The sequence below is a fragment of the Lissotriton vulgaris genome, chromosome 2_1 (assembly GCF_964263255.1).
Source record: "Lissotriton vulgaris chromosome 2_1, aLisVul1.2, whole genome shotgun sequence".
NCBI classification, from domain to species: domain Eukaryota; kingdom Metazoa; phylum Chordata; class Amphibia; order Caudata; family Salamandridae; genus Lissotriton; species Lissotriton vulgaris.
Window position 1 is genome coordinate 182133235 of NC_141687.1, and position 12372 is coordinate 182145606.

Sequence of the window (12372 nt, forward strand, 5' to 3'; positions counted from 1 at the left end):
CCCTCACTCACCCTCAATCCCTCACTCAACCCCTCACCTTCACTCACCCTCAACCCCTCACCCTCACTCAACCCCTCACCCTCACCCTCACTCACCCTCAACCCCTCACCCTCACTCACCCTCAACCCTCACCCTCACTCACCCTCAACCCCTCACCCTCACTCACCCTCAACCCCTCACCCTCACTCAACCCCTCACCCTCACTCACCCTCAACCCCTCACCCAACCCCTCACCCTCACCCTCACTCACCCTCACTCAACCTCCACCCTCACTCAACCCCTCACCCTCACCCTCACTCACCCTCAACCCCTCACTCACCCTCAACCCCTCACTCCCCCTCACTCCCCCTCACTCCCCCTCACTCCCCCCTCACTCCCCCCTCACTCCCCCCTCACTCCCCCCTCACTCCCCCCCACTCCCCCTCACTCCCCCCTCACTCGCCCTCCCCCTCGACCCCTCCCACCCTCACTCACCCTCACTCACCCTCACTCACCCTCACTCACCCTCACTCACCCTCACTCACCCTCACTCACCCTCACTCACCCTCACTCACCCTCACAACACATATTGTGTTACAATAGGTGTCACATTTGCGAAAGATAAAACTTTTGGCATTGTAAATAACAAAGCTATTAATTCGCTATTTTTTAAAACAAGCACATAAATAAAAAATGTGTCCTTTACAATACCAATAGCTCAAACTTTCCTAATGCGAGACCTATTGCATTGCTGTGCTTCTCTCCCCTGCTGCACTCTCCTGCTCTCTAGAGATGTGGCCTAACGACCAGAGCTGCCATCTAAGTCACGTAAATACAAACCTGTTGCATTCCAAATGCTATAGGTGTCACATTCGCGAAAGTTATAACTATTGGCATTGTAAATGACAAAGCCATCAATTTAGCAATTTTAAAAACCAACAAATAAATAAAATGTCATTTACAAGACCAATAACTCCAACTTTTCTAATGCGAGACCTATTGCATTTCCAATGCTTGTTTCCTGTGCTGACGACAAATACTTGTTGTTGGAATTTGGGTAGTTCCTCAGGGACTGCCATAGAGCACTGACTAGAGGCTCTAGACAGATTGTTTCGAATTTTGTGCCATGATTTGATAGTATAATATCTTCTTACTAAACACTGATGTCAGTCCAAATTCCAGGCGGATTAGCACAGGTGAAGCGTTGCAGGGAAGCCCAAAAAATAAGTTTATAAGTATTTGTTTAGAGTGTATCTAAGATTTGAGCATCTTTACCGTGCATCACCATGCTTGCGTAAGCTAGCGTGGGAAACAATTTTCCGTTGATAGCTAGTAATGGCTGAAAAGAGGGTCCTTCCAGTTCTTTCGCAAATGCACAGAAGGCATTTATCAAGGCATTAATTTTTTCTGCACCATGAACTACTTGTGTGTCTGTAAGATTAAATTTTTATCAAAGTATATCCCTAAATATTTGTAATTATTAACCTCTTCTATACTGGCATTTCCTAGTTTGATTTTCAGAGAAGCACTGGATCTATTCCCTACTGATATTGCTTTTATCTTTGCTATGTTGATTTCCATTTGTTGGTCTTTGCAAATACAGCAACTTTTTCAATTACTTTGAAGTCCCACCCTCTTGTGGCTCAGCAATGCAAAATATCGTCCGCGTATGAAAGATGTGATATGGTCAATGGGCCTAATCTCAGTGCTTGGGAATTTACCCGATCAAGCTGGGGGGATAGATTGGCATAAAAAATGTAAACCAGTGTGGAGCAAGAACACACCCATGCTTAAGACCCATCGCTGTGGGTATTCTCCTGGACAATCTTGTGCAATCTGCCATCTTGATTTGGATCCACGTGTCAGTATATGAGTCAGTAGCACTTAATTTTTTTTTCTTGAATTCCCCATCGTCTTAATTTCAGCCACAGGAGGGTTCGGTTGCCTTGTTCGAAAGATGCTTTAGGTCTATAAAGCAGAGATGCAGTTTTTTTCTTGAGACGTTTGTACTTCTCTGCAATTGTTACTGTTAACATGATGATGGTGGTGGTACCTTAGCCTTTCTGGAAACCAGGTTGTGGTACCTTAGCCTTTCTGGAAACCAGGTTGTTGATGTTAGACCAATCAATTAATCTTCCATTACTAGCAGGCATAATACTTGGCTTCCTAATCGATGAGCGCTATTAACCTGTAATTTGCTGGTTTCTTAGATCCCCCCCTCCCCCCTACCCCCCCCCCCCCCCCCCTTGAAGATTGGGGCTATTATCGACCCACATATTAAAAGTGTGTTGAAATCACCCGTTCTCATTATTTCCCATGTTGGCGTATTGAATCACCGGTTATCATTATTCTCCATGTCTGCATATTAGGGCTCTGTTTGTTGTGCTGACTGTTCTTTTAAGGTTCTTATTAACACAAATTATGATTCTTGGAAGAGCTAACGTATGCAATTGATATTGCAGACTGGAAGCCTCTTTTCTGTCCAAAACAAAAATCATTAATCCCGGCTAATTCTTATTCCAGGGTGTTCTTTTAGGCGATTGGATAACCAAGTAAAGACTGCAGTAGGTGTTCCCAATAAGTAGGAGAAATTGACTTAGTATTTAGATTACAATCAGATTTATTTTCCTTAACTGCTGCTTTATTAGAGAATATGAGGCCCGTCTGGAGAAGTATGGACAGCGCGTTTGGACATGCAAGAGCACAGGGAGCAGTCAGCTCACGCACAAGGAAGCATGGGAGGAAGAGGAAGAAGTATCTGAACTGTGAGTGCTTGAAGTTTGGGACGGTCTTAAATCTTGTAATTTTAGCACTGCCAATTTTCTTTTTCTCTCCATAAATTGGATTGTTGACAAATTTTACCATGGGGTAACTTTCATTTCGGCACAGATCATGCTTTATTATCAAATGGGTATAGTAAGGGTAGCATTATCTGCTTTACTTGCACTCTTAAGCATAGCACTTGTAGCAATATAGGCTGTCATCCGGCCTACCTGTACTTCTACTTTTTCTATATATTATTACATTACAGGTTGTAGTAGTGGATGGTGAATGTTTGATTATTGCTGAAAGAGGCAGAACAGCCTTTACTTGCCTGGTACAACGTTAAAAGATCTTTAGAGGTTTCAAATAATAAAAAAAACAACAACAAAATACTACTTGCCCAAAGGACTTAATGCCCCAGAAATATACTATCCCTGCAAATAAAACCACCTGTTTCACCTTCTCCTTACATCATCTTTAGTCAAAGAGCCAGGTCTTGAGATCCTTCCTGAGTTGGGTCAGCGATGGGGATAGCCTGAGGTGGAGAGGCAGGTTGTTCCAGGTTTTTAGCTGCGAGGTAGAAGGATCTTCCTCAGGCCCTGGTCTTGTGGTTCCAAGGGATGGTGGAAAGGGTCATTTCGGTGGAGGTGTCTTGTGAATATGTGGAATGAGAGGCGGCGGTTCATGTATTCTGGTCCGCCATCGTGAAGGGCTTTGTAGGCACGCGTGAGGAGCTTGAACGTGACTCTTGTTGACTGGGAGCTTGTGGAGTTCTTGCAGTTGTTCGGAGATGTGTTTGCAGCATTGGATGTTAAGGACCAATCTGGCTGCGGTATTCTGACGTTCTGTAGTGAATTGAGGAGTTTCTTTGTGATACCTGCGTAGAGTGCGTTGCTTTAGGCGAGTCTGTTGCTGATGAGTGCATGGATAACTGTCTTTCTGGCCTCAGTGGGAGGTCCATCTGAAGGTCGAGTCTCTAAATTCCACTGGGAGTAAGGCAATGAAGGGACACCAAAGGTTGCTGTAGGTATCCTCCTTGGAGGTAAGTGCAAGGGTGAGTTTCCCCATGCCTACGGTATACTATAAGCAGTGGATAGAACCCAGGAGGTCAGGTATCCTCCTTGGAGGTAAGTGCAAGGGTAAGTTTTCCCATGCCTAGGGTATACCGTAAGCAGTGGATAGAAACCGGGAGGTCAGGTATCCTCCTTGGAGGTAAGTGCAAGGGTAAGTTTCCCCATGCCTAGGGTATACCGTAAGCAGTGGATAGAACCCGGGAGGTCAGAATTTTATCAGTGCCCCAATGTGCTAAAATGTTCTGAAGCTGGGCCGCCTGATAGTGGAGGTTTGGGATACTAAGGCGTACCTCATACCCCTGATCTTGTGGCATTCTAGGTGTCCTGTCTGCCCAGATGAACCTATTCACCTCCCCCCGCAATGTCTGAATCGCCCCTGAAGGTGGTTGTATCGGAAGGGTTTGGAATAAGAGCAATATGTTTGAGGCATGAGTGCTGTAGATACGCATGCTTTGCATAAGTCTGCCATCTAGTGTTAGGCTCGATGATTACAAGTTATTTTTGTTCTAAGTTTTCTTCGAGTCACAAGGCTATGTGACTCCTTCTCTTGGTAATACTGTGCATGGTCATCAACGCCATCTTCAGATTGTTGTTTTTCTTCAGACTGTTTCGATGTAGTATTTCGCAGTCCTGGTTCGACTCTTTCGGTCCTGTGTGTGTATATATGTATATGTATGGGTGTGTGTGTATATATGTATATGTATGGGTGTGTGTGTGTATATATGTATGGGTGGGTGTGTGTGTGTATATATATATATATATATATATATATATATATATATATATATATATGTGTGTGTATTGACTGTATTGTTTCGATTGATATAGTATAAATGTCAAACTACACTTTGTAGCTGGTTTTTGACTCCTCTTTGGCCTACAGGCAATGCCCACCTGGGCACTAATTCTCTATTTCAAATGAAATGGAGAATGACCTGTTGATGTAACGCACTCCATTCGGTTTCAGTCCAAAATGCCCTTCCAAATACCCTCACACCGACCTACATCCCGTTTGCAACTTATGGCTCTTCCCCGAACACCGTGAGGACACCTGTGAGGCTTATAAGTCTTTTTAAGTATAAAAAGACTCGTCGATATTGAAGGGCTAGATGACCAGAGATGCATTGCAAGCAAATGGAGGATGCCCCCGACATCTTTGGTCGACTGGAGAAGGAAGAGGCTTCAGCGGCACAAGTATCCCTTTCCATTCATGACAGAGTCTCAATCAGCAGAGCACTTGGCTACTCTTCAGCCAGCACAAAAACATACCATCGGTACTAATACCCCAACTCCGAAATCCAAATGCTCAGCTTCCAATGAGAAAACTGGGCACAAGCCATGGCGTTCACCGAAAACATGACTCTGAACCCTTGCCCTCCGGCTCAAATTCTAAAGTATGTACCACAGCAGGGGTCTCTATAACCCTTCCATCCGAGACCAACATTTCTCACTCTTTGGTCTTGGCACCGAAAAAGACTTTTTCTTTTGGAATGTAACCTTCCTCCTGTAAAGACCAAGCTTCCTCTACCAAAATGCTTTGTTTACGGTCAAATCTCCACTGGAGCCAATCCTCGAGCAATTTCACCCAAAAGCTCGATCCGAAACAAAAAACACTTCAAGTTCAGCCTGGGACAAAATTATGATACAGCCACCAAAACATCAAACTCCTAAGAAGCAGTTGAGTTTTGAGGAGGCTTTGAACGTTCCTGTTCAACCCGTGAAGAAAAGAGAGGATGCTGCAACCAGTCCATTGCACATTCCTGTTCCTCCTTCACTTGTACCACAATCGACACCTCCACAACCTCACTCGCCACATTTGTCTGAGGCTGGTAATATGTCTCCTCAGTCAACAATAGTTGACGATAAGACATCCCAGATAAAACACAAGCAGGGTATCCTTGGGAGGATCATAATATTGATCCTCATCTGGACACTGATCCTGAGACCTAGGCAAAGTTTCCAAAACTGAGACAAAGGTTGTGGTGAGCAAAATAGCGGACTATCTTGGAATGAGCGCTCATGGGAGACCATTGGTGGACTGATTTTTTTGTCTAATCGTTCAACCTCTTTTATTGTCATCCAGCTTCACATCCATCAACTGTTTAGTTTTACCTTCAATGTATGTGTGTTTAGGTGGATGATACAGTGTATGTGCAATTATTTGAGTTCAAATGTGGACATAAACCTGTTGTATGTTGTGCTCAAGATTCAGCCTATGCTTGAAGTATACGATTGTCCATTAGCTGACATCTATTTCATAGTGTTGGATACCTTCAGAGATATTCCTACCATTAAATGCATTGCCTTTAAGGATGAGTGGTGCACTGGTCAATCTCACTGAGCAAAAAGTTTTCAGAAGTTCTGAAATTCAAGCTGAAACAAGCATTTGCAATGCAATAGGTCTCGCATTAGGAAAGTTTGAGCTATTGGTATGGTAAATGACACATTTTTTTATTTGTGTGTTTTTTTTAAAATAACGTAATTAATAGCTTTGTCATTTACAATGCCAATAGTTATAACTTTCACAAATGTGACACCTATAGCATTGGTAATGCAACATGTTTTGTACTCACTGTCCCAGAATACCCGCGGGATACTGCGAAGTGACGGTAATATTCCCCTGCATCTCTGCTGAGAAGGGCAGGTGCTCCCCCATCATAAGTAAAGTGCAGAAACTCTGTATCCAACTGTACCTGCCCATTTAAAGTGCACATCGGCTCCGAGCGGGAGTTGCATGGGGTGCACCCAGTGCGAACCATGCAGACTTTGGTGCCCCCACCCCCTGACCGCAAAAATACACAGATCCTAAGCTATGTAGAGGAGCAGAGAATAGGACAACTGAAAGGGCAGATATCGGGTAAAGACACCGCAGATATGCCCACAGGAGACAGACCTGAGGTCAGATGCAAAGGACAGGGCAACTGCGGCGAGCCGACAGAGAAGGAATGAGGGCAGACACATTGGGCATGAGGGCACATACAACGGGAGTGATACAGCATGGTGGTGAGGGCACCCTCATGGTATAGGGAAGAGGGTAGCATCAGGAGTTGCAACAAAAGCTGAAAGGGCACATGAATGGAAGCACAGAAATCCTGAGACAGACCAGGGGGCAGTTTCGGGCGAGGAAAGGGGCAGCCTTGGGCGCCACCCTGAAGTTGCTGCTGATACCATGTGCCGTGCCAGGGCGCCTGCTGCCAGAGAGCTCCCGAGTCACAGGTGAGGAGTTTGCCAAGTCCGCACACTGTTGCATGCACTGATAGGGAAGGGCTCACCCACGCCACTCTCCTCTACATGAACACTTTCACCCTTAAACTACAGATGCATCCTGTGCCCCCCTTAGCTTGGCAGAGGCACAGTTAGCACTGCAGGGGCACTGTTGGCAGTACAGGGGTAGACGACGTCCCATGTCACCGGTTCTCTGCTGCAACAGAGCATCAACCAAAATCACAACAAGGGGGCTGCCCGCCCCCCAGCACCCAGATCTGTCCCATCCACAGCTCTCCTTACCTGTGTAAGTCTCGCCTTCCCGCACCGCAGTCACAAGTCCAAGCAAAGTCCAGAGGATGGCAGCGAGCGCCCGCGCCATGGCTGCTGCCGGACTGGCGGCGGCGGCGGGAGGCGCCCCTGCACCCCGTTGTTCCAGCCGCGCGTCCTCCCGATGCTCCGGCTGCCCGCGTGCCCCCCGCACAACTCCTTGCTCCGCCAGCAACTCTTTGCCCGCGCGCCCGTCTCGCGCTCCAGCAGCCTCCAAGCTCAGGCGGCCGCGTGAGCTTTTCTACCACACCGGGACACTAGAGGGCGCGTGACTGCAAGAACTGCTGAAGGCTGGGCGAGCTCCCGCTGGGTGCAGAGCGCGCGCAGCTCTAACTGTACAGGAGGCGCAGCGTTAGGGGTGCCCGGGGGCTTCGTCAGTGTTCTAGGGGTGTCGGAACAATGCTCGATTTCCTGCAGTTCTGCAAACCTTCAGAACAGTATTCAAGCACAATTTAAAACGAGGCAGAAGGAGAACGGTGAGTGGGAGGGAGGGATTGTATCTGTGTGTGTGCGCGCGCGCCCGTGAGTGGTGGGGGTGCATGCGTGGCTGTGGGGGTGGGGGGGTGCGTGTGTGGCTGTGTGTGCGTGCGCTTGTATGTGCCTGCGTCTGTGTGTGTGCCTGCCTGCGTGTGTGCCTGACTGCGTGTTTAGGTGAGAATCAGAGGCAGGGGATGTGCACGGCGCCGGCTGGGCGTGCGCGCCCACGAGGTCAAATCTGCCTGAAAAAGCTTGTGACACTTGGTGTCCACTTTCCCAAATACGGATAACATTAGTTGTCTTGCTGACAGCATTCATGCTTTCGGATGAATGCTACGTCAGCTCGACCTAAAAATGGGGTGGTAGAAACTTTCTGGTTAAAGGAGCCCTTTAATGAAATATTTATCCCCTACAGCAAGCCTTACCACTCAAAACAACTGGGGAAATAGGCAGGTTTTCGGACTCTCTTAGAACATAGTCTTCGCCATGGAACACTGAGTAGTAACTGACTGCATGAAGACCCATCTAATGTGGTTGTTGCACTTTATAAAATACATAAGAATTATGTTCTTCATATTTGATACGGTTGCTGAAATGGTATCCATTAGGGGCATCTGTTTAGTAGAACATGTCCAAAAAACTATTTTTCAGTAACTGATGCTGGGCAAAGCTATGAAAGCTCTTTCAAAACAGTTTTTCTCCCTTTTTCCTGAAATACAGGTGGTTGTACTTGATGCAGGTTGAGTAGCTGAGCATTCCATAAGCGCACCATAACACACTGGAGGGTCTGCATGGTGCTTCCCTGATAGTCTCATGATTGGCTTCTATGTTAATAGATCCATTAGTTTGATCTTGAATTACCCAGCTTACCATGAGTTGAAGACTGAGAGTTTGAGACTTGACTCTTGATGGTTTCAGTGTGAACAGTACAATTCATTTATTTTGTTCAAGCTACCGCTGTTACTGGGATGTATTTTATTTGATTCTGCTTTGGTTTTCTGCACAGTTTGAAAGAAGAGTTCCAGTCATGGTTTGAGAAACCAGTGTTGGAAATCATTCATCACAATACTGTCTCATTGGATAAACTGGTTGACCAAGTCTACTTGGAGATCATGACGAAGTATGCTGTGGATGAGGAATGCGACTTTGAGGTAAGAGCCTGTTTCCTGATATCTGTGGGAAGAGGTCTCCCATTACTGTTTAAAGGGTGGAGTTGATGTCTTTTGGGGCTAAAGACTTGTGCGGTTTCCCTGGTCGGTCAGTGTGTGGTAAATACACATTTGTGCATTTTTTTAGGTTGGCAAAGAGAAATACATGCGGGTGAAGATTGTGAAAGTCTATCCTCTGGAAGATGTAGACCAGGAGTCTTCTGAGAAAAAGGCAGATGGGGTCTGTGATTCCCCTTCCAGTGACAAGGAAAACACTAATCAAGTGGTTCTGGACAACCATATCAAGGAGCCATTACTGAAAGAAGATGAGAGTGGTATACGGGAGAGCCTGAGGGATCGCCTTAGTATGTTGTGGCTCTTCACTTTCTGGGAGGGCAGGATTTACTTTGGAATGTAGTGTCTTAAGTCGGATCTATAAATGAAGATAAACAAGAAGATCTTCTGGACTGAGTCCACTATTCCCAGCTCTTTTCTTCTAATAAAGATCCTAAAGAGACTGGTTGCTAAACAGCTGGAGTAAATTGCTCTAACTAATGAATTCGAAATTGTCCATTTCAGCTTTTGCTCAGATTTCTGAATTGTTTAATAGCAAAATGACCTAAGGCACTAAATCCTGGTTTAATCTGCAAGCTTTAACACCTTAGCGTTATGAACTTTGTAGAGTATGTGAATCTTAACATTCTACTCGGGGGGGGGGGGGGGGTTGCTTTTCTCTACCACTTTTTAATGTATGCGCAATAGGCTTTTTATGATCTAGACTTGGGTGTCTGTTTTTATTGCTATACAGCTACATATAATGACTGGCAACCCGCCGTGAAGGGCTTGATGGCCATTATTTCAGCGGTTCCATGACTAAGCTAATCATTGTTCTCTCTGCCAGTACGGACATGCTGCACCATCTTAATATCATTATGGTCAGCTGCAGTGCCACGCTTTGAGCATAATTCCACCATTATTATTGGACCATGGAGTAAGCTATTTGAGAGCACGAGACCGGTTTTATTCAAAGTGTTTTTTAAATTAAACTTTTCGTTTACAATGAAATACATACTGTCTAAAGATATCTGCCTCTGGAAATGTAGTTTGGAAAAGCACTTTCACTCGAGCAAAACTTCTACGGTTTGGTACCCAGTCATGACCTTCTTAAGTGAACGTAATTTCAGTTAATTAACAGTGCTTCAGAAAGAAGTTACTAATTGTTTCGTAAATGGGGTTCTGGTACTTCCTAATACCTACTTGCATAATTTATAAATAACGTATTTAAATAAAATTTTGAGCTGTCTACAATTGGCTAACTTGACTAAATCCCTTTTCTGTACTGTTTAGAGTTTGAGCAGTCTATTCGTTAAGTTGTTAAATAAATTGGTGCACAGAAAAATTAATTTGTAACTTGTGTACTCCCTTGAGTAGTGTGCCGCACATGACTAAGGTCTTTAGGCAATTTTCTTGTACTAAATGTTACCCATGGGGGTACATTTTAATTGCCCTTCTTTATTATGAATGGAACATTTTCTTGGACTAAAGTTAAAGCGCTTGATGATAAAGGCTCGGAAGGAATTTGCTTTCCTATTGGTTGACCTCTTATTGTAGGAAATACTTGTTCTACTCATCTAAATTAGAGCAGAGACCCTGCCATTTGTGTTCTTTAGTTTTTTTAAACTACCTCTGGCAGGACCTACTGTAACATTTACTTTTTTTTTCTTCAGGTGATCGAGCTCGTCGTTCCCCCCGGAAACTTCCTGTTACTTTCAAAAAAGAGGAGAAGAAATGGGCCCCACCTAAATTTCTTCCCCATAAATACGATGTCAAGCTAGAGAACGAAGATAAGGTGAGGAGATTAGAAGGGCATGGACATTGCACAGCTAGAATCCCGCCTGGCATTGCTGATGCCCCTCTATTACCTCTTTCAGTGGGTTGAAAAAATCAACATTACAAGATTGTACTTACGAAAGAACGATCTTTCTGTGTATTTCAAGCATTTGGGTGAATCTTGTATGATGGTGAGCATGGCATTGTCCTGATTGTATCGCAATTTTCCTGAGATGCAGGATAGAAGCCGCCGAGTCAGTTTGAGTGGGTTATGTACTCTTTCCAACAGGTTTAAGTTGTAGTATGCAGTAATTCGTTTTGGGCTGATCTGATGCTGTTCCTCTCTCTCGCCTGTTTCCAATATAGTTGTGGGGGAGGGGGCACACTTCAGTCTGGTGGTGGCTGTGCTGCAAATGTTAATGTTAATGTTACCGGATTTCTAAAGCGCATAGCTGCCCGTGAGCGTCCCAGCGCTGAACCATTACAGATGGAATGAAGATGGGGCGGGGGGAAGCTCACGGGAACAGCCATTGATGGTGAGTTTGTCAGCAGGATAAGCATGGGTGCTGATCATTATGGGTTTGCAAACCATTAAAAAAAATGCGGTTTGGGAAGGGAGCCAATGGAGTTGCATTAATATTTCTTCTGATCTGGAGTGAGGCATGCTGTGGCATGTCGAATGCCCTTAAGGGGTGCTAGTGTGAAGTCTGGGAGGGAGTGGTCTGTAATGGCATAGACTAATTTAAATGTGATGGATTGGAATGTTTGCCATTGGCTAAGGAAGTCAAGAATTCCACTCCTCACTTTTTGTGCTGCCTTTATAAGAACGAAATGTAGTACGGTAACTATACAAGTAGTGGTGGTTTTAAATAAGTAACCACAGCAAGAATTTCTATTCAGGCATAAATCCAGCTATTTGCTGCTTTAATTTTGCTGTTTGTCCCATTCTAGATCATCAGCTGTGTGCCGGTTGACAGTCTCTTTCGCTCTGAGCGTCCACCTAACAAAGAAATTGTACGATACTTTATCCGTCATTATGCTGTGCGGATCGGTATGGGTGAAAATGCCCCTTGGGTCGTAGAGGATGATTTAGTGAAGAAGTATGCCCTCCCCAGCAAGTTCAGCGACTTCCTTTTAGATCCTCACAAGGTACAACTATTAACTTCTTAGTACTCTTATTGCTAACTTATGGTGCCATTAAGAATCAGTCGGTGACAAAATGTATGGTTGTTGTCTCAATGCGACTAATTCATTTGTACCTTTGCCATTGTAAGTGATTTATGCTGCATGATTCTATCTTGGTTTTCACGCAAATTACTGCTCTGATTGTTAAATGAACGATTTAAAAAAATAATAATCATTCGGTTTGGCTGCACTTCAACTTGCCACTTCAGTGTTGTACCTTACTACCACGCTCGACTTTTCTTAGTCTTAATGGCCTACTTTCATCCAGTTCCGTTGGAAACATTAGCTCATCTGTCCCAGTCTATCATCTGAGATCACACTGCAAGAAACAAGCCCCCCACCTCACTGTACTGCCCTATTTTGCTATATTAGGTTGTTAATTC

The 12372-nt window shown here is 44.9% G+C and overlaps 1 protein-coding gene across 1 annotated transcript in view; it reads left to right on the forward strand.

Annotated features, from left to right (window-relative positions):
* Positions 1-12372, forward strand: part of BAZ1B (bromodomain adjacent to zinc finger domain 1B) — a 260841-nt gene that overhangs the window by 20867 nt on the left and 227602 nt on the right. The window contains exons 2-6 of the mRNA XM_086954030.1: positions 2628-2744; positions 8833-8977; positions 9123-9339; positions 10702-10823; positions 11756-11953. Coding sequence (XP_086810156.1) covers positions 2628-2744; positions 8833-8977; positions 9123-9339; positions 10702-10823; positions 11756-11953 — 799 coding nt within the window. The remainder of the gene's footprint in view (positions 1-2627; positions 2745-8832; positions 8978-9122; positions 9340-10701; positions 10824-11755; positions 11954-12372) is intronic.